Genomic DNA, 23521 nt, shown 5'->3' with positions numbered 1-23521 from the left:
GGTGGATGTACGGTCTGCCATATTACAAGTGCATAATCATCTATGGAACTTGTTAGATGATGGGCAGCATATCAGCCATGTTTTTACAGAGTATACCACCCATCAACGTCTAGACACGGCACTTAGGGGGTTATTACAACTTTGGAGGAGGTGTTAATCCGCCCCAAAAGTGACGGTAAAGTGACGGATATACCACCAGCCGTATTACGAGTTCCATAGGATATACTGGACTCGTAATACGGCTGGTGGTATATCTGTCACTTTACCGTCACTTTTGGGACGGATTAACACCTCCTCCAAAGTTGTAATAACCCCCTTAGTCTTCATGGATCAGGAAAATAGACTTTCATTCTCTAATATATCAAAATATTATTTTGCTTTTAGTTTTGTGTTCCTTCAAGCATTCACAATTTCTGCTATTCCTTCTAATAACAAAGTTTCCATTTCTAACCCTCAGCATCTACATCTTTTCAGCGTAATTTTGTAATTATTAGCGGAGATCCTTTATGTGACTAAAAAAAACAGAACAGCCAAAACAGGAAGCCCAGTTGATAGCATATAGGAAACTAAAATCAACATGGACAACAGCAGGCAAGGATGTCCAGATCAAATAATCAATACTTAGATTACAATTATCATCCGAAGATTTCTTATCGAAAATATATAATACATTTAGGGGCATTGAAAGTTAGTACAATTCACTTCCGCTAACTATGTAAATTTGTTCTCCCCCCAGCCACACCTACCAGGTTCAAAACATTGTCATTTTACCAACAGTATGGGGAAACAGGATAACATGGTAAATAAATAATTGTGACAAAGTTCTAAATAACGTGAATAAGTGGTCAAGAGACTGAGTAGGAAAACAAAATTTCAACTATAGGAAATCTACTAGGAAATTGCTGGTTTTTAACAAGAAAACCGTGAATGGATTATTAGACAAAATTTTATAAAGTCTTATAAAGTCACCACAAGTGAGCATCTAATGGAAAACATATCTGACCCTCAAGCTGATTAAAAAACTAAAACAAAAATACAATTTCCATTTTATTGTTCAAAGAAGTCCCTACAGGCTTTTGCCTTCTCCCAATAAATAGCAATGCATAAGTTTATTTTATGTTCTAAACGTATTAATGCCCTCGAGCATCAAGAACAACAGATACCTGCTATGCTCACAAAACACCTAATGCATTAGAAGCATTTGATACCACCTTTAAACTTTGGAAGTCACCAGAAACATTCCAAATATTGAAAGTCAGGAACAGTCCCACAAATGCTAAACTTTGAAACTAAGGAATATTCACCAACAATTGGTTCAGTCAGGAGTATCATCACCCACACAATTCAAAATCTTGGAATTTCAAAAATATTATTAAAACAATATGAAAACCTGAACATTCCCCACATACTACACACTTTGGAAAATAGGGAATATTCTCACTAATCCTGCAAATAATAAATATACCCTATTAACACCTTGCTTTGGAATACCTGAAACACGTCTCACCAGTCCTGGAAGCTAACATTCAATAACAAACTCAGAAATTGATAAAATTCATATTCAATTTCAGAGTTCAAGAATATTCCCCACCTTCATTTTAAGAAATGTAAAACATTTACATAACACCAACTTATAAAATAATCTTATTTCACACAGCCAATTTCCCCTATTCAAAACATGTCAAATATATTTAAAAGCAGCAGCCCACACCAACTGGTCAATTATTTTAAGGTTTGTTGACTCCATGTTTTGGAATCTGCAGTAACATCACCAACTAAGGGTGTTTGTAATATTTTTCAAATCAAAATCCAATCTACATCACAATTCTTTTGAACCAACAACATTCCTGCTAGCAAATCAGAATATCACAACCCTTTAGAAACAAACCTGCAAATCAGGAGATTTAAAACTAAAGCTCTATGAATTAGATACCTGTGCAACCAACGCTGGACAGCAAGGATAGTCTCTGATAAAATACCATTCAGAAACAAAGCCACTTCATATTCTGAAATTCATCAAGATTTTCTTTTACTTATGATAAATATTCACTAATTTGTAAACTCAATGATATTAGTTAAACATTATTTCAGTGTTATTGGTGAATACAATTTTAACTAACCCACAGCCAATTGGGCTAATCTTTGTACAATAAAATAATCCTGATCCTTGCCGTAATAAAATCTGTTTTTGCCTGCAAGAAAATGTTTTACTCTCTCTAATGAGCACTGTCAGGGACACATATGGCATAGTCATCCTGTACTTTTAGGCCAACTATAAGACATGCCTCTTATTTTCTCAAAGCTGTTTGTTGATGTAAGACTCATGTTTAACCTTTCCAATTACGAAGCAGCAAATAGCAATTAACAGCAAATCAAGTGAAGGCTAGAGTGAAGACAGGGTAAATAATGAACTGGTAAACCGTTAAATACTGCACGCCCTTCATAGCGTCCTCTTGACTATGAAAAACACAGAGGGTGTGTGAAGCTGGGCAACTTCACTGCGGTAACTGTGCAAAGTATTTATTTTAAACTTCATGATCTACATGAAGTTAGTGAAGGTTACAAATGGGTAAAACACCTTGCAAATCTAGGTTGTGAGAACAAAAAGAACAATGAAAGGTACACATTTTCCAGAAAATATCTCTGAAAAAACTTGCAATGACCTTTTCCCGCTGGTGAACTTCACTGGCAGAATTTAAGTTTAGCAACCTTTAATTTATAACCAACTATAATTTAGACTTGCTTGCATAGCATTGTGGCCACAGAGATTTTGAAATCAAAAATCAATAAAACTGCAGTAAAAGTAAAAACAGCCATCCCTATGTCCTTGCAATGAATCCAACATAATGAGCATGAATCAATTTTCAAAAGCCAACAATAAAATAATATTCTCAAAATGGTTCTGTCAAAGCATGATAATGAAAATGTCTTGTGCTATGCACTGTAGGCTATTAGAAAGTTCTAGTAGATCCTACATTAGGCTGGAAGTGCTTATCATATTTGAAATGAAATACATTTCCTGATATATGAAAAGATGTACCAACATTTCTCAACTCAACATAGCAATAATCGGTTACTGGCATTCTACTGTCCTCATACCTCACCAGCCCTAGATCCAAATATGCAACAATTCCCTTCTGAGTTCCACATGAATAATTTCCTTTTTATGCATGTTGCACACCCTTGGCAGAAGGATTCCCATTGATGAGTACTGACCAATATTGCATTGTAGGCCCTGATCATCTTGTGTGTCCTTTGTATTCTTTTGAAAACATACACCCCCAAAAAAGTCAATATATTTGGACAAATGGGCATGTATGTGCAATGAATGCACCAGTAAGCAGTACATGATCCAACCACATATCACACATAAGCAAGGAAGGGCACAGCCCCACTCTTGCTCATTAGAAAGAAACTGGATATGGCTATGCTCACTCATGAATACATTGTCTAGAGTTTGAAAGTGGCCATAAAAAGTGCTTTTTAGTGGGTTTTTGCTTCCCCACACAAACTGTGGGAGTTTAAGAACAAGTTCATTGTGAGCCTTGAGAATGTAACAATTCTTGTTCCGCTGAAGCCTGCATGACACAGCAGTTTTGGTTGGTCCCCTGATATCCTTAAGTCCCATCAGTCTGCCATAGCAGCAGCTCCTGGAGCAAGCAGAGTCCATGGGCTGGAGGTAGAGGCAACAATGCAAATGAAACACTGGAAGAAGGGTGGGAAAAGGGATGGAAGGAGGGAAATTCATTCTTAGAAGCATTTTTTGTCATTGCATTTCCACCTTGTAAGACAGCAAAACAACAAGAATTGAAAAAAGGTTGCATGTGTAGGCACCGGCCATCTGGCTGCTCCTGTCCAGTTTCTTGGTGAATGGCGGGAGAATGCCTCCACTCCCAGCCATCAGCCCTGGGAAGTCATGCTGAGGAGGGCTAAAGGCTGATGCCCTCAAATCAACACAGAAGCTCTTTCTTTTAAAATCTGTATATAATATATTTTATATTCTTTATCGATATATATATATATGTATACATATATCTATATCATCTTTATACACATATTGCACACTATCCTCTGGCGACTGTTTCCAGCTTCGTTAATGATAGCTGTTTCGCTTGTCTTCTGTTTCCGGCCCATAATCGCGAGCTCCTATGCCACTCTGAAGGTTGATTAGAGAGTTTTTCATCTGTTAGGAAATATACAAACATTAATGACTGCATCTAATAATTAACGATTAAGTAAGAATTTTCAAAATGTTAACAGTGCATGCTTTCACCTCATCTGTAAACCATGAACTAAATTAACAAAAATCAAAATGACGTGCAGCAGAGATTGGCAATATTACAGACTATGGTTTCTCCAATGGGTCCACCAACACTGACAGCTTCCAGGAAAGTCCAAAAGGACCAGTCCACGGGACAAACCGAAGCATAATGAAAAAGGAAGCAACACATGTTCTCAAGAAAAAAAGCAATGCACACAAGCCCAGTAATTATGAAAATATTAGGATCACTAACACATTGACAAAAGTTTAAGCCTAAAGATAAACATTCAATTAATAGATACCAGAATTATAATATTCTGAGAGGAGATGAGTGGCGTCTTAGTTCAGAAGATCTATCAGTATAAATGATCAATGTAGTAAGAATCTAAGATTGGCTTAAACTGCTCTACATTTCTATATAAAATGCCTAATGTTTGCTGCTCCTCTATTAAAGCGACAACTTAAACTGCACTAATGAATTTATTTTTACATTCAGATGATCAAGAATGTTTTGTTATAGTGTGTCTGCAAAATATAATTTATCACTGTTATTTTATTTTAGATAACCATGATGCATTGAGATTGACCATTAATTTTGATTTCTGATTTATTTTGTCATTGTGCCATTTAACAAGTTCCGGCCCACATTATAACAAGCATTGGCAATAGGTCTCGCCTATGGGAAAGTAAAGTATTGATGAAAGTTAGATAAAAATGTGCTTTGATGTGGCCAGTGCTGAACCAGAGGGGCAGTGATCTTTTTTGTAGAATGGGTTTATTCGCTGCCTTTACAAAAAAAGTTTAATTATCTTATGTCTGAGCTGAAGTATGTTGTTTTGGCCCCACATGAAGAAAGCGCCAAAAATGCCATGCAGAGCAGTGAGCACAGTACTGTTTGTATCTTTGTAGCATCTTAATATCGGTTGGTTTGAATTTGGCCTCGTTTTTCTGGCAGGACAGGAGGGGGCAGCAATGAAGAGGAGGTGGACATGCACTGGGCAAGCAACAATAGTGAAAGGTGGAACTGAAAAGCAACATAAGAGAGTGGTGGAGGGGGGGCAGAGAAGCAACAGTGTGGGAGGGGGAGGGAGGAAGGAGGTGCAAGTAAAAGGAAAACAAAGTACCTCTGAAAGCATCAACCAGTGGAAGGACACTGATCAAGGGAAGAAGTACTTGGGCCTGCTCCAGGAAAGAGCAAACACTTGAAGAGGAAGTGAAGCTGGCACTTGCTGAACACAGGGAAGCAAGGAAATAAGAGTGACAATGAAGCTAACCAATGGATGGGGTCTAAGCCCCCTAAATAAACAAAATGTCTTGCAAGTGACGGTGCATGTGCTGTCTCCTGCAAGAGCTAAAGTATACAGTTTGATGAGGGGGGCAAACTGTCAAAGAGGCAAAGTTGCCTCCCAAACATACTGCCCCCAAGACATTTCTGTCTTGTCTGAGGGGAAAGTCTTTTTTGTAGGACCTTTACCTAGCACTCTTTACCACACAAGTACATATTTGTAACAATACCACAGAGTACTTTACCACTCAGATAGGTATTTTTTAATGATATACTTTTTGTGTTATTTTTTGTAAAAAAAAGAGATCTTAAGGTTTAGGGATTCATAAGGGTAAAGGGAGGTAAGGGTGACTTTAAGGTTCATGGGTAGGTAGAGGCAAAGGGAGGTGATGGTGACTTGAGGGTTGGGGAGTGGGTATAGGTAAGGGGTGGTGAGGGTTGCTTAAGGTTTCGGGAATGTGTAGAGGTAAAGGGACATGAGAATGGCTTAAAGGTTCAGGGGTGGTAGAGGTAAAGGGAAGTGAGGGTGACTTGAGGTCTCTGGAATGGGGAGACGTAAAAGGAGGAGAGTGTGACTTGAGGATTTGAGGTGAGTAGAGGTAAAGGGAGGTGAGGGCAACTTGAAGGTCTGTGGGTGGGTAGAGGTAAAGGGAGTTGCAAGTGACTTGAGGGTTCAGGGGGTCCTGGAGTATGAACCTCAGGAAGGATGGTAAAGTGAGTATCATAAACTGGGTAATACTAACACCTGTTGTTTACAGTGCTTTGGAGTGGCAGGAGTGCAACACAAGGCACCATGTCAAAACAACAGCATTTGACTACCACTGAAGTGCCTTCTTTCTTAATCTAGAACCTTGATGAAACTAACATTTTAGTAGGATGAAAACACATTCATTGTACTTTGTTTTTCTGCATGTACGTTTAAATCTGCTTTCATGAAAAAGTTACTTCGCTTTGGTAACGCTGTTTCTCATACCTTTCTTTGTAGTACCTCTGCGCGGTGCAGCAAACTGGTATATCAGTACAACAAACTGGTTTGTCAGTGTGCAGATTCCTAAATTTGGGATCTTATTAAGAGCTAATGTCCACTCACAGAATAGGAAGGCTGGGTGGGTTGGTGAGGAATATGCGGCTAGCCAGAGGCTACTAGAAACAGTGTTATCAAAGGTAAGTAACTTGTTTTTCTAGCCACAGATTCCTCACCTTTTGAACAGATGTAGACCGAAGCAGTACCTACTTGGATGTAGGTCCGTGATTAGACAAACTAGAAAGGCCTCCAGGACTGAGTGAGTAAAATGCCCCTCTCTGTGAACCTGTTGCCGACAACAGTGCTTGACTGTCCAGACAATAGTGCTTCGTAAATGTATGGAGGGATGCTCACGTAGCTGCCTGGCAGATGCCTGGGATGGGGACTCCACATGCTAACGTAGTAGTAGCAGTAGCGGCTTTGGCCCTGCTGCATTGTGCATGCAAGCCTTCTGGAGGCTGTGTCTTTGCCAATGCGTGTTAGATTTTAATGCAGACCACAATCCAGTGCGATGGTATGCTTCTGCACAGTTTTTCCATTTTTCACTCTGGCAAACCCCACAAACAGCTAACCACCCACCCAATGGTCTTTAGTGCAACTGATGTCAAAACTGAGTGTGCTTTTGGGGTTCAAACAATGGGGTCTCTCTTCATTATTAGAGGGTGTGATGGAGCATAGAACGCTGGCAGGGTGATTGTTTGACCGATGTGGAAAGTCGTCAGGACTTTCTGAGAAAGGAGGCTCTAGTTTGCAAAAACAGCTTATTGCGTAAGAAGGTGTTGTATGTTATGTTATATTGATTTGAGTAGTGCACTTTTACCCTAGAGGGTTTCTAGGTGCTTGGGCAGGCTTGAGGGTGGGTGGCCCCAAGGCGCTTATACGAAGAGCCACGTCTTCGGCTTCTTGAGGAACTCAAGAAGTGAGGAGGAGGCTCTGATTTGTTGATGAAGGTCGTTCACTGTTTTGGGTGCAATGTAGGAGAATGAGTGGCCTCCAATTTAGCTTTTGCAGATAGAAGCGTATGTGGCCATTCAGGTAATCTGGTCCTGTGTTACTCAGGGCTTTGTACGTGTGTGTGAGAAGTTTGAATTGGCTGTGTTTGTGGACAGGGAGCCAGTGAAAGCATCCTGAGGTTCGGTGTGATGTGGGTGTGGCATGGGAGGTCGAGTATGAGTCTTTCTGCGGTGTTCTGGATGGTCTTGGGTCGGTACAGGAGTTGTTTAGAGATTCTGTATGGGGGTTTTGCTGTAGTCCTGCCAGCGGGTGATGAGTGCTTGCATGACAGTCAATCTGGCGTTCTGAGGCAACCATTGGAAAAATCTTCGCAGCATGCACGGGATGTGGAAGCAGAAGGTTCATACTGCATTCACTTGTGGTGGCATGCTGAGCTTGTCATCTAGGATGATCCCTAGATTTCGTGCGCGATCTGTGGATGTGAATATTAGTCCTAGCTCTGACTGTCAACAGGTGCAGTCCCATGGCCAGGTCTTGTTGCTGAAGACCAATAATTCTGTTTTGCCTGAGTTAAACTGCAGTCAGTTGATTCACATGTAGTCTGCTACCATGGTCATTTAGTTGGTGAAGTGGGCCCACTGTTTTTCCTCAGTCCAGGATGATTCTAATGTCATCAATGACTGTGATGAGTTCTGTGTCAGTGCTGTGGTTCTTTCTTAATCCTGACCGAGTGTTGTCTAGATGATGGTGAACTTTGAGGTGGGTTGTAAGTTTCTTGGTGTTGGCCTTCTCAATTAGTTTGGCTGGATAGGGGAGCAGGGAGATGGGTCAGAAATTGCTGAGTAGAGTCAAGTCGGCTGTGGGCTTCTTGAGAAGGGCACTGATTTCTGCAAGTTTCTATTTATCTGGGAAAGTGATGGACGTGATAGATGTTTTGATGATGTGGGTCAGGGTGGTGCTGATTGGTGATGTTCCCAGGTTGTAGATGTAATGGGGGCATGCATCTGTTGAGGCCCCTGAATGAAAGGTCCACATGATTGCCTCTGTGTGATATCTGGCGATGGTTGTCTATTTGGTCAAGTGGTCGTCTTGGTCAGTACTAGGTAGGTTAGCAATGGGTTCCCTGTGGTTGGGCTGCTGTGCGAAGTTGCTGTAGATGTTTGTGATTTTGCTGTGGAAGAAGTTGGATAGGTTGTCGCAGAGTTATTGGGAGATGAAGAACACACAGAGCTTGAAGCTCACTCACACGCTGTGCAGAGGTTATGGCAATCAGGAACACCATTTTAAAGGTGAGAAGATAAAAAAGATGCCACTTTGACTGAAATGCACTGGGTTCCTGCTAACCATGTCCCCAGTACTAGTGTTCTTTCCCAAAAATGCACAACATTTCCCCCAATTGGCAACACCTTTGAAAACCCCTGTAAGTCCGTAGTAAATGGCCCTCCAGGTACGTAGGGCATGGGTACCAAAGAGGATCCCCCAGGGCTGCAGCATGTATTGTGCCACCCTCCGGGACCCCTCACCTAGCTCATGCAGACTGCCAATTCGGGCTGTGTCTCTTGGTGCAGCTTAAAGTGAAAACACAACATGGCACACAGCCTGTGTGCCATGCCCACTAACATTGCATGCAATATATGTAACTCACCCCACAGCAGGCCTTCAGTCCTAAGGCAGGGTTCATTATATTACATGTATGGTCATAGCTGCAAGAGCAGATATGCCCCTGCTATGTCTTTGTTGATTCTTAGGCAAAGTAAGTAATCAGGGAAGCCATTTTAAGTACATGTGTTGGACACTGGTCAATATGAGTTCCCCAGCTACATGATTGCTTCACTGAAACTAGGGATGTTTGGTATCAAATATCTCGTATTAATAAACTCTCACTGAATCCAGTGATGGATTTATTAATACATGCCCCCAGAGGGCCCCTTAGAGGTACCCCCTGAAAATTCTACCAACAATTAGTGTGCTGGCTGACTGGTCTAAACCAGCCTGCCACCAATAGACAAGTTTCTGACCCCCAGAGGTGACAGCCTCTGCTCTTGAGAGGTCAGGAACAAAGCCTCACCTGGCAGGGTTGTTATACACCCCTTCCAACAGGATTACCTGCGAACTAGCATTCAAACACAGGGGGCTTCAAAGCGCCCACTGCTTTTGATATGCAAATTCTGATTCCCTTAAACCTGAAGAGATGCCGACTCCCCTGATCCAGGTCCCATTTGGCACCTGGACAGGTGGGAAAATTAGTAGTCAGAGACGTGTCCACCTTCAGGTCACTTCCACCCCCAGGGGTATGTGGCACATTGGCTACTACCGTACACTCCCCTAATGCCCCTAATTCAGTATTTAGTGGAGCCCCCTGGCACCAGAAAATCAGATCTTGCCAACCTGAAAGAAGATGATATACCCTATAGAGTCCCAAAGGCAAGAACAGAAGACCAGCAGCTGACTTTACTCCAGTACGCCAACTTGCCTGCAGGCATCGACAGTTGTGCCAAAGACGACTTGTCCTGCAACTGCCTGTGCCTCCTAAAGCCTGGGAGGACTGTAATCCTTCAACCAAAAGCAAGGAACTCCTGCGGAGTAGCGGAGTTGCTCCCATGCATCCTGCCGGCACCCCAGAAGAACTGAGAGGACTTCGGACCTCCAAAATCTGACGCCGGAAAGCACCATTGCAACTGTGTCCCCTAGCCCGAGATGAAGTGCCAACTGTGCCAGCGTAGTCCCCTGACCCTCCAGAGACAAAGCTCACCTTAGGTTGGCCGACTGTGGATTTCCCGACGCCACCTGCGGCCTTTTTGTGCAGGCCCTCCCTCTACCGCGAGTGACCTGGTGACAAAAACCTGATGCCTCGGGACATCTCCGCACCTGGCCGTCTTGACGCGAGGAGAAAAGGACCAAAGGTATCCCAACGTCCAGAGCATTGTGAGACCGGAGCTTACTTGTTGGCACAGTAGGCCTGGTCCCCCAGTTCCAACTTGCAGCATCTTTCTAATGGGACCGTTCCCCACAGGATAACATTATGGCACTCAACGCTGAAAAGTACCTCTACAACCGGATGCCCTAGTGCCTCCCAAAGTGACCTGCTGGGGCTGCTTTGGGCCTTGCCCTACACTTATCGCAACTCTATAAGAACAGTCCTATAGGCCGTTGCTAAGTGTCTGAATGCATTATGTGTTACTTTTCCCATAGGGCACCTCAAGCTGAAATGCACATTTGCACCTGGACGTCCCAGTGCCTCCTGAGGTGACCTGTTGGTACTGCGTTGGACTCCGCTCCATACTCACCTTAAGTCTGGAAGATTGGTCATGTAAGTCGCTGTAAAGTACATGTATGTAGTATATGCTTTTCCTCCATAGGATAACATTACAGCTTCAAAAATTGCACTAAGGGCCTGATTTAGAACTCGACAGAGGGCCTACTCTGTCACAACGGTGGCGGATATCCCATTACCCGAAATCTTAATCCCATAGGACATCATGGGATTTAGATTTCGGCAGATGGGATATCTGTTACCGTTGTGACAGAGTAACCTGTCAGCCCAGTTCTAAATCAGGCCCAAGTGTTGATTTTTCAAACCTGTAAAAATTCATAACTCAAAACGTACTTACTTGGTAGTGATGATCTTGATGCCTAAAATTATATAAAGATAAGTGTTATTTTTATAAATTGGTTTGGATATTTTTATTGAGTCATGTGTATCATTTATTGACTGTGTGCATGCAGCAAATGTCTAACACTCCTCTCTGATAAGCCTAAGGCTGCTCGACCACACTACCCCCTAAGAGAGCAACTTGGGATTGCTACAGCAAGCCCCATCCACTCATAAGGGAACTCCTGTACTCTTTGCATTGAATACCTCATTTTGATACATCATGTTTAGGGCCAGCTTCCTACACTGTGAGCAGCTCGAATGGAGTACACAAAAAATAGCTAAAGATAAGATTGACGTCCCATTGGAGCATCGCAAATGGAAAAGGGGAAATATGTTCTGTAGCCCCCAACCATAAGAAGGCTGAGAGGGATAAAAGGTAACCTTAAACTGTGCCTAGAGAAAGGCCATGCCGGGCGACAGACAGGACAAAGAATAAAACATCAGACAGTGAGGCCTGGAGTGGGTAAACCTGGAGAGTGCTGCACTAAACCACAAATCTGTCCTAAGGAGTATACAGTTTTCATTGAGAGCCGTCTGGCCGGCAAGATATCATCATTCACTTCCAAAAGAAGGTCAAATGTGTTCACCTGTTGATCTCCATGCATGAAGGTTGCCCCGGGTGGGTCCACCATACAGTTTAAACTCGAGCCACCCACCCCACTTTGCGTGCCACCCTCCCTAGTGGCTCTAGACCAAGACACTGTCTGTTCCATGATTGATTGACCATCCGAGATTGAGGTGCAGGCTCCCCACCTTATTAGCCTAAGCTCTAATTATTGTGCCCGCACTGATAGTCACCCAGCGTTCATCGCTGAACAGACACACAGGACGGTCTCCACTGCTTCTCCCAACGTCACCACACTAGTCACCTCAGATCTCCAGGTAAACCCGCTCCCTCTATCCAACTCCACGACCACTGGCCAGAAAGTAAAGATTGTCTCATGGAATGTGGCAGGCATAAAATCCAAACTTCCGTTGACGCACTGGAACCTTTTCATCGACCAATACGATATATGTATCTTCCAGGAGACCTGGCTAATTGAACCTGCCCATAAACCCGGCTATACAACCTACCATATACCCGCCGCTCCCAGCAAGGCGGGCCGCCCATCGGGGGGTCTCCTAATTTGGGCAAAAATCAACCAAGGTCTGAGGACTGTAAATGGAAGAACCAAATCAGATAAGCATGCCACCCACACGTTCACTGGTTCACAGGAGAAGAGACGCATCAACTATATATTGATGGACCTTAGATATTGGCACTTGGTTGATGACATGGTAGTCTGGACCCGAACGGACAGTGACCACAATCCACTCTGTCTCTGTTTAGAGTCACCGTGGGGCAGGGCGCCCCCAGCAACAACCACTACCAAAGTAGCCAAAGTGGTTCAGGCTGAGAACAACAGACGGCGACTTAGATGGAACAAGGTGATCCTGCAAGACGACATTCTCTCTTCCATCGATTTGGACCTGACACTTTGCGTATAATTGATATTTACGATGGGAGAGGATGTGGGACGCTGTTCCTCCCTAATCGATGTTCACACTGAGTTTTACCAAAGATTGGAACAGCTCCTATTCCTGCCATCTGCTCACAATTCCGGCAATGCTTCTGCCCGCGAGGGGGTTAATTGGTACAATCGGGACTGCCTGCTGGCACGAACAAGGCTAATTAGCACAATCAAACATAAGGATGTCACCGAGTTAGGTCGCTGTGGAACCAGTACAGACAGATGCAGAGCAAGGCCAGGAAGGACTGGGAGGAGGAAAGATGGAGCCTCCTGAGAGCATGAGAACGCAGGGACTCCAGATCTTTTTGGGCCATAATAAGTGAAAGAAACTTAAAGGGAGCCCATGCAATTAGCAATAACATCCTGCCCCCAGATTGGTTCCACTGTTTCAACTCCCTCTATAATGTCGAAAGCCAACTCATAACCATCTCAGCCCAACCCCAGCCGAGTACCATCTATGGGGATTGTCTGTTCAACTTGGGAGACATCCGAGAAGAAATTGACAATATAGTTCGATTGAAAGCTGCTGGCCCTGACGTCATCCCTGGAGACCTCTTCCTTTACAACATCAACAAATGGGCTGAGTACATTCTCCTTCTATCCAATGCAATTGTCAGGGGAGCTCCCATTCCTGAGTCCTGGACGGGTGCCGAGGTAATACCCATTTACAAGAAAGGCGACAGGTCCCTACCCACCAACTATAGGCCCACTAGCCTTATAGATACGGTACAAAAGGTATTCTGCCGTGCACTACTATTGAAAATCCAAGATTGGATCAATAAGAATGGCATTTTATCACCACTCCAGGGTGGCTTTAGGCCTAAAACAAGCATCATAGATCAGGTGTTCAGGTTTCTGCTCTTGTATTGGAATGTCGTAGTGATAGGGAAGGGGAGTCTGTATGTAGCCTTCATAGACCTTAAATAAGCATTCAATCTTGTGCCCTAGAGGTAAACTTTGGGAGGTCCTCAAGGAGATGGGTATGCCCCCAGGGCTTCTGACCACAACAATCCGACTACACAAGGCCAACTATGCAAATATACGCTGGGGAAACCAGGGCGATCTCACCGATCCGATCCAAGTAGTCAGGGGGGTTCGGCAGGGCTGCGTACTAGCTCCCACTCTTTTTTCCCTTTATTTGAATCAGGTCATCGATCATCTCACTTCGCAGAACTCTGATGTACCAGTCCTAGGCAACGAAAAGATCACACCACTTTTGTTTGCAGATGACACCCTGATAGTATCCAAAACCCTGACGGGCCTCCAATCTTCGTTGAATCGCTTTAATGACTTCTGCTCCACGAGAGGCCTAGAAATAAACACCTCTAAGACCAAGTTCATGGTCATGAACCTCCACAGGTCACACAGGGGGAACCTTTTCCTAGATGGGTCCAAACCAGAACCTTTTCCTAGGTGGGTCCAAACCAGAACTAGTCAACACCTTTGATTATCTGGGGATCAAACTAACAGACTTGATGTCCTGGAAATGGACACATCATTAAAATACGGCCAGTTATTGGGTATCCTTTTAAGGGAGCACCATGCCTCACCATCACGACCAATAGCTGCTGCTCTCCACATCTATAACATGAAGTCCGTTGGCGCAGCTCTATACGGGGCTGAACTCTGGGGCTTCGAGGATGTAAGGGAACTCACCCGTATAGAGAATATGTTTATGAGAAAACTCATCTCTCTGCCCCCAAGCAGCCCGCTTCTTCCGCTGCACACGGATCTGGCCCGCAAACCCCTAGGCGCTATAGCTGGTCTTAGGCCACTGCTGTTCTGGAGGAGAATCATGGCAACTCCCGAACTTTCTCCCTATGCCACCGCATTTAGGGCAGTTTGCTCTTTGGATACCTCCAACAAGATCAGGTGGATCCACTCAGTTAAGTCAGCATTGTTTGCCATTGGGATGGGAAACTTGTGGAATTTTCCACACAGGGCCACTACCGACCAAAGAAAGAGTGAAGTCCTGCTATTGGGAGTGGGTATCCCAGTCCATATCTTGCTCGCTCTCACTAGGGCGTCTATCTAGCGAGTTTCTGGACTTCAAATCTACCTGGTTGCTAGAACCTTACCTGGACTGCATTTTAGATCTGACTGATAGGAAGCTCTATATGCAGTTCAGATTTGGGTCCCTCCCTCTTAATACCTTTACCAGCAGATGGCAAAACAAGGCCCCAAGAAACAACTTATGTCCCTGCTGTACCAGGAGTAAACTGCCCATGTTTTCTTTGTTGGACCATCCTACGCTTACCAACTAAGGAAATGGCTCACGCCAACTTGCAAACAGCTTGGGACCCGAGATCATGCTGTGGCCATGAGAATCTTAAAATCAGACTCCAGTCCACCCATTGCCATTGCAGTTGCCAAATTTCTCGGGGGAATGTGGCGCACCAGAAGGAAATCGACTAAGACATTCTAGCCCCAAGTCTTTGTAGTTATGCAGGTCTATCTTTGTCCCAATACTGTATCTTGGAACTGTGTTATGCCATATTCTTTTTATTGTACTGCATTTTGTGCACTATTATTTTTCCTATTTATTTCAACCCCAACTATTTTATGAATTCTAACCCATTATTTATTGTGGCGCTATGCAACTTTTATGGCACTGGATGCCGAAATAAAGGTTTATGATGATGACAGCATGAAGGTTGCTAAAAACCGGGTGCAGAACCATGTCCTGTTGCTGCAAAAGCAGTTCCTCCTGGAGGGGCAGTCTTATTAGAAGACATATGCTCAGGCCCAGGAGATCTAGATAGAAAACCCTCAGTCTCTCATGATCTTCTTGAGAATTCTGGGCAGGACCGGTCTCAGCAGGAAAACATACAGGAGTCCCTAGTTCTATTTGAGGTCGACTGCTTCTTCGAGCGATAGAAGTCTTGGAAACACCAACGTGCAGAGCTGCTAACATTGTGAGTTTTCAGCGGCGAACTGATTGAGCCAAGGTTCTCTCCATTCAGAGAAGAGACCCTGAGTCATCTCCAGATGTAAAGGCAACTCGTCAGTTAGGCGTCGGCGGCTTAGCTTGTCCACCCTGGCATTCAAAGATCTTACGGATGGTTCACCAACGAGAAAATGTCTTGTTGGTCTAGCCATTTACAGACACACAAGGCCTCCTGGCACAGGGTCGATGACCACATCCCACCCTGGTTGTTGCAGTACCACATGGTGGTGGTTTTGTCCATTAGCATGTGTTCCAGTATACCTTTTGATGGATGGCAGGAAGGCTTTCAGCACCAAGCAGATGGACCTCAGATCCAGAAGGCTGATGAAGAGCTGGGACTCAACCAGAGACCTTAGATCTCTGATTTCCATGTCTCCCAGATGGCTGCCCGATTCCAGAAGCAATGCATCGGTCACCACTGTCAGTTCTGGGTGGGGAAGGGAGATGGGTTGCAGCAGACTCAATCGTGGTTCAGCAACCACCACTGCAGATCCTTTGCAGCCTCCCCAGAATTCTGAACATGGTCAGAGAGGTCTCCTTGATGTTGGACTCACTGGCACATTAGATCACGCTCCAGAGCCCGCATATGCTATCTGGTGTGCTTGATCAGCAGGATGCAGGAAGCCATCAGTCCCGGCAGCCTCACTGTCAACCCTCACTGAAATCGAGGCCTTAGGCAATAAGATCGGGATCATAACCTAAATTTCACGGGCTCTCTTTCCACATATAACTGAAGTGTGCCCAGAATGGCACAGATGAAGGGGAGCATCTGAGAAAGGAGCCAGGTATGACTTTGGCAAGTTGATGATGAACTTCAAGGATGACAAGAGGTTCCACATAGTCTGGAAATGGTAGATGACTGTCCGAGGCGAGCCTGCCTTCAACAGCCAGTTGTCAAGGGAGGGGAATACTAGCACCACTGACCTCCAAATGTATACTGTCACCACCGCCATTCCTTTTGTAAACACCTGAGGGACAATTGTGAGACCAACGGGAAGCACAGTGAACTAAAAATGCTTCTCCCCCACAACGCAAGTAGTGTTGATGCTCCAGAGGAAGAGAGGGCGCAGATCTAAAACAGGCCAAATACCTTGTCCTTAATGGGGACCAAAACGTTGCAGAAATACCAACCACATCCTACTTTTGACAAAGGCACCTTCTCTACAGCCCTAATGGCCAAAAGGCTTTGCATTTCCTGTCACAAATTGGAGAGATGGTCCTCAGTCAGTCACCGGGGTGATGGTCAACAGGATGGATGGTGCCACCTATGGGCATTATAAGTGGAGTGGGAATGACGCGAAGGAGCAGAACTCTGCTTTGACTTCTTATGTTTCTTATGCTTACCTAAAGATTTAGATGGTGATGATGACCAGCCTGCAGAGTGGCTCCATCGACTCTGAGAAAAGAACTGGGAAGGAGCTTGGGCTTGTAGCAGGACTTGGAGCGGTCCCAGTGTTAAGTCTTCTTGTACTTGGCATCCTAGAGTTTCACCTCCCGTTCCCTGATGCTCATTGATGTACAGTCTTTGCAGATCATGGTGACACCATGAGCAAACCTGGTAGTAATCTGTAACAAACATATGTTTGCAACAGTTCTTACAGGGCTTAAAATCTGTTGTCTTAGAGGAGCACACTACTGAAATTTTGAGAGGGAAAAACATAAACAGCCATCTTTGGGAGACAAAAGAAGCTCTGGATTCGCATCTAGAGGTGCACAAAGAACGGAACTGACATCAGTGGACAGGAGTAGTGCTTTTATAGACTCTGCACATGACTTCCAGAGCAGAACAGCATTAGGAGTAATAATTTCTACAAATATAACCACAAGGTAAACGCATTTCAGAACACACAAAAAGTACCCCATTACTAATACTAAAGCACCTGTGTTAAGTTTGTGGACAAAACGTGTAAAATTACACGCCTGCAGATTTACACCTACATGGGTATGTTAATTTACTCCTTCCTGGCACTCACAAATATGCTAAGAAATATACATGAATATTCCTGGGAAGGTTATGTGACATTTCCAGGGGATCCTATTCCACACAGGAAAAATAGGAATGCCAGTGCAAAACATTCATTTTTTTCCTATGGGAAAAATCCTTTCTCTACACCTCCATCAAATCTGGAGGTGATCCATTCCTCTTCTCACCCCAGAAAGGGATATACTCCACCCTTTGTATGGAGTAAAAATCCTTTCCAGGGTGAAAGGGGCAAGAAAAGGAATTTGTAAATAACTACAAACATCCATATTTGCAAGCGTACACAAACTTCTAAGACTAATCACACCTTGTAAAGCCCACTTTACCACCCCTCAAGTGAGACGTACAGGTGGTGAGAACTGTACTCAGGTGGGAGTTCTCTTCACTTGTGGAAGGGAGTCTCCACACACATAAATAGGCTTAGGCCTACCTGAATTCCTTTATCAATTCTTGTAGGACTTGCGTAAAGTAAACTCAGTCAGAAACATACATTTGCAACCAAATTTACCTTATAACTAAGGTCGCAAGCTTGCCCTTCTGCAGTTACATTAACAAAATCATTAGATTGTGTGTGGTGGGGTTTGCTTCTAATGAAACCTAATTGTATAACATGCCTGAAAGTGTTAAAAGGAAATGATTGGTAAATGTTGTCTTTCTGACATGGACCTTCACCTGTTTAGGGAACATGAGATGGCAAAAGTCACCAAATTCTGCTTCTTTGACATGCTTGGTACTGACCCAATATTATGAGGCGCACTCATACATGCTACAGTGTACAGGGCCTTTATGAGTAGCACCACATCTCATTACTTCAACTGGGAAACTGGACTTTCATTGGTGATAGTGTGTAGTAAACCTATGTTGCTTGACTTTTTGTATATTCCAAGTACACCTTATTCATGATAGCTATTACTTCCTCTGGAGCAGTAGTTACGATTGGAGTGACTTCTGGTATACCTCAATGTTTCAAAATTAAATAATTTCTGAAAATACCCAAACTGTATGCAATATGTTTCTTCTGGGAATATGTAACCTATTTTGGAACTACATGGGAGTCATGCATCCGAAAACTGTTACAAATTTAGAAGTAGGAAATGTTCTTGATAATCATTATCAGATCTGTTTTTTCAGTCTCTGGGGTTTTTCACTACACATTGAAGGGAAGTTGACTAGTGATGACTGAAGAATCATAACACCTCCACCAATACAGTTTTGAAAATCTTTTCACACAATCCAGCTGGTAATTTCAAGAAACTTCCTAGCTTTATGCCACATTTTCTTTGCCTTGAAAATTGAAGAATGTATAGAAAGAGAAAAGATAGAGCACCAGAGATGAAACTCATTTATCAACCACACTGTTTCATCTCCTCTACTGCGAAGCACAATCACTTAATTGTCTGGCTGTATCTAAGAGGTGAGATGGTGTTGTGAAGAGTTGCATGATTTTTATTTGTTAAGCATAAAATTGAATCAAAGTTATGGTGGAGAGAGCAAAGCAATCAGATGTGAGTCATACAGAAGGTTACGCATGAGGAATGAGATGCCTCATGGAGGCATTCCAGGCACGAGACAGGGAGGATGAAGGTGAGCCCTAACTGGATACACTGACCACGGGTCTGGAATACATAACTGATGGAAAGTTTATTCACCCCTGACCCTACCCCTCTTTCCTACGTTGAAAATACTTGCCCTTACCTACGCCCAGGTGAGATAAGTTGTTAGCCCCGGCATCAGAATGAATCTTTACTCTAACGGACAGCAGCACTCCTCCCACATTTCTACCACAACACTCCCGGTTCGCAATGAACAATGCCCCACACCATTACATCCAACACTAGGTAATGACAGATAGTTGATGGGGGGAGGTTTGGGTTGGCAAAGTTTGCAACAGGAAGAACCAATTGTAAAAATGAAAAGCCACTGTTCAATTCCTGATACCGTAAATGTAATGTTTATGTGATGTAACATATATTCTTGAACTATCTGCTGATAGTGACATGGTCTGCAGGCATAACTAACCTGCAATAAAGTTTGCGTTAAAAAAACAGTGAATCAAAGATGATGATAAATAATACTGCATTATATTCTTAACACAGTTGAGGCCATCATTTAACACTTACTTGTACACGTAGCTAAAGATCATGCTGCACTTATTTAGCAAGTTCAAACTAATGAGGTGAAAGCCTCAATAAACGTCACTTTTGATGAAGAATTTGCTACATATATACTAAAGCATCCCATTACCGAAAGTTGTGGTCACACCAAAATAGATGAACCTCCAAGACTTGCATCCTACCCCAAAGAAAGTTTAGGCTTCATTAATATACTTGTTCTTTAAGTAGCAGCTGAATTTTCCACAACCACTGTGACTTTAGAGAGGTGGGGTTAATGACAGCACCCCTACTATGAAAACTGGATTTGCCACTATTTGTGTACAGGCCATTTGTGTGTATTGATAATGGTAAGGCTTTGAGGCAAAGACTTCAAGACACATCTCTGGACCCCTAAGGCCCATACCCACAGTATATTTACTAAAACAGTGCCCCATAACCAACAGACAAATCAGAACAAATCAGAAGAATAATATCCTCAAAGAACTCCATATGGATCTGCCTTGCTAAACTTGGAGCTATACAGAAGGCACCAGCAGCCTTAAAAAGTCATATCATTTAAAGTTTGCTAATTAAAACAATGCTTGTAAAATGTTCAATTATGATAGAAACAAGTTTGAGGCATGTCTAGTGTGTATTTTAAATCTAAATGTAATGTTTTGAACAGACTACATTTAGTAGCTACATTTCAGTTGTGCCTTGTGATGCTTTTGCATTGAAAGGAACGTTCAAATTAACTGTGACACTCTTTAGAGAGGGGTTGGGCACCAAGGAACAGAGCCTTAACCTCCATCTAATTATAATCAAATATACCGTGGACAAAAGAGAGCCCACTCTTTCTATCTTTTATGGACTTGAGCAGCACCTTTGATAGGGTCAGTGGGTACAATTATTCTTATCCAAATCAGTTTGCCCCAGGAATTGTTTGATTTTTTAAGAACTTTTCATCTTATGGTTAAGGCTTCTAAAGGGTATGAGATGAAGGCGAATGCACAGAGAACTTCAAGCTGGCACGAGGTGTGCGCCAAGGGTGTGTTTTAACCCCAATTTTGTTTCTGCTATATACAAACTACTTGAATGACCATCTAATCTCTATGGGGAAGGACATAGTTTACCATACCGTACTGGCCTTATTATACGCAGATGATGTGGTTTTGCTCTCACACCACCCGCACCCCCCACGCAATGGCCAGGACAGCCTTGTGCACTTTATGGTAGTTTAGATCTCGAGGCAAACATCTCTAAAACCTATTACATGGTGTGTTGTCTTAAAATAAGTAAAACCAGTCCCTTGCGTACCAAAGGAAGGAGACTGCAGATGGTCACAGAATTTCCTTCAGGGCTCAGGGCGGGTGGGTGATGTCTGGGTAGTTTACTTATTAGGGTGGGGGTAGTTGTGGACCTAAGGGTAGTTTTGGACCTCACTGGGGTATTTTGTTAGGTTAATGGGGGCGATTGTATGACACAATCATGCATTCCATTTCCACATACACCTTTACTAAGCATGCTTTTACAATGAAATTTGTTGGAAAGGCATGTGTGGAAAAGACGCAGTCGTGGTTACGACCGAGTTGTTAAGGCATGGGTGGTTCTGGCATGCATGGTTGTGTCATACAACCTACTGCAGGGCACGCTTTACAAGATCTCCTGGTGCTACTTTGCTGAACTAGATAGCAAGATCATAGACTTACTTTGGGCAAACAAGAGGAAACAAATGTGACTACTCAAGCTTAAACAGACCTGGAAGCATTCTGGGACTAAGATTCCCAACATAGAAATCTACTATGTGGGGGCGCACCTACAGCACACAGCCCATTAGCTGGATGCGGCGGACAACTGGGAAAAAAGTCTCTTGAAGGGATCCTATGGAAGCCAAACATTCCCTGCGCTGATGATGCGTGGAGCCCAAGTGCCATCAGACATAACCTTTCTCATATGGCAGGTGTGCAAGATATGGGCCCGCACGCTCACAAGAGTGTTAAGACGGGCCCCGTACGTGCAGGATATGCCACTATGGGAGCTGAGGCTATTTGCAAAAAGGGCTGAGGTAATGTCAGTACAGAAATGGAAAGACGGGGTTTGTGAATTTCTGTGAGACATATCTCAGAGGCAAATTTATTACAAAGTAGGATGTAATAGAGTCCTCCGCTCTAGGCACTGGACAGTATTTACAGTATGCAAAGATATCTGTGACGGCACAGGAGATATGGCCCTGCTTCCCAGAGGAGCCATTACCCTCACAGACACTCACAACACTCCATAGGCTGATATTGCACATAAACCGTGTATACAAGAGTGGGACAAGGCCATGCAGGGGTATGGATGGTGACCTCCAATGCGGGCTTGAAACTAATACAATATAATTACACCCCAGGTGTATCTCTCACCCAAGACTTTACATAACATCAACCCCCACCTGACCAGTATGCTCGCTATGGGACTACCGCAGACTTTTTACATGTGGTGTGGCATTACCAAGTGATAACACACTTCTGAAAGGAGGTGATTGAGAACCTAAACAGCTGCTGGGTGCGAGGTACTGCTCATGCTGCATACAGTGCTATTAGGTCGATTGCAGCACAATCAAAGAAGGAACTCAGCCACAAATTTATTTTACTAGGCCTGTTTCTTGCCAAGAAGAACACTGCTATAAAATGGATGGGCTCTGTGGACTGGCTCCAAGATATGTCATAATGGGCAGTGGCAGAGGAAGTCAGGATGAAACATATACTGAGGGATGAGAATTAGGAAGAGGACTTGGCAGCATGGGTGCTGATGCTAACCAAGTTGTGTGAAATGGCAGCTGTGAATGCGAACACAGGAGAAGCAGGAGAGATGGGACCGACCAGCATGGTAGAGGGCTATAGGGAGGAAGGAGATGGGGAGTAATCATCCCAGGATCCCAGTCCAGTTTCATCGGACAGAACAGAGGTAAGGAGGCCAACAGGGGAGAATGGGCTCAGATCATAAAACTGGGTGGGTAGATCAGAGGGGCTATTTTCGACCTGGGAGGTGCAGCTACTGTCTAGGCCATTGCTCTTAGGTATGAAGATCGCTCCTAATTGCACAGTGAATTCAGAGAACGCGGAGTAGCACTGATGGGCAGTTGGAGATTGGTTATTAAGCAAGATATTATTGCAAAATGTGTGTAAGTACTGAATCACTGTAATCATGATATGATGTTTCAGTCTTGCGAAAATCAATAGAGTTAAAAGAAAACCAGCGTTGTACTTTTTACATATATTGCCCAATCGTCTTGTATGTCATTCTGCTGGTGTAATTAACTGATTTTTTTATATTCTTCAGTCATCTGCTAATACGATTTGAAGTCGACTAGTTTAAAAAAATTATTTTATTTTTTTAGCTCCTTTCATTGTATTTTTATGCATATCTTTGTGCTTTTAATATTGTTTTAAAATAATCAAATAAAGCTAATAAACTGTAACACTCGCTTTACAGCTTGTTGTAGGTACCATTCTATGTACTCTCCTATTATCTAGCGTTTGATTTGGATACAGCAACATGTTATTGTAAAGGTCTATTTCAGAACTGGGCATGTGCGGAATGTCTCATACTGACCCACTACGAAAACCCATAATGCACCAGGACAAAAACTCCTTCCTTTTATTATGTGTTTTTCAACCTTCGGAACATAGAAACCATTGTATGTGGTATTGCATGTAGCATACGATTGTCATGCCATCTTTCCAGGAAGGAAATAAGGAGGGCCCAGCTGAAAATACAACACCACAAGGTCTAAACCATGTTTTTGTTTTAAATCAACAAGCATTG

The 23521-nt window shown here is 43.4% G+C and overlaps 1 protein-coding gene across 5 annotated transcripts in view; it reads right to left on the bottom strand.

The window, feature by feature from the left end:
* Window positions 1–282: 282 nt before the first annotated feature.
* The window catches only part of LOC138285015 (protein Aster-B), a 405970-nt gene continuing 382731 nt past the window's right edge, over window positions 283–23521 (bottom strand). For all 5 annotated transcript variants that reach the window (XM_069224429.1, XM_069224431.1, XM_069224428.1 and 2 more), the window contains one exon: window positions 283–4183. In XM_069224429.1, the coding sequence (XP_069080530.1) occupies window positions 4094–4183 (90 nt within the window). In that variant the 3' untranslated portion in view covers window positions 283–4093. The remainder of the gene's footprint in view (window positions 4184–23521) is intronic.

Source organism: Pleurodeles waltl, chromosome 3_1, assembly GCF_031143425.1.
Source record: "Pleurodeles waltl isolate 20211129_DDA chromosome 3_1, aPleWal1.hap1.20221129, whole genome shotgun sequence".
Lineage (NCBI taxonomy): Eukaryota > Metazoa > Chordata > Amphibia > Caudata > Salamandridae > Pleurodeles > Pleurodeles waltl.
The sequence above is the reverse complement of the archived record's forward strand: the minus strand, read 5'-3'. Positions and strand labels throughout refer to the sequence as shown.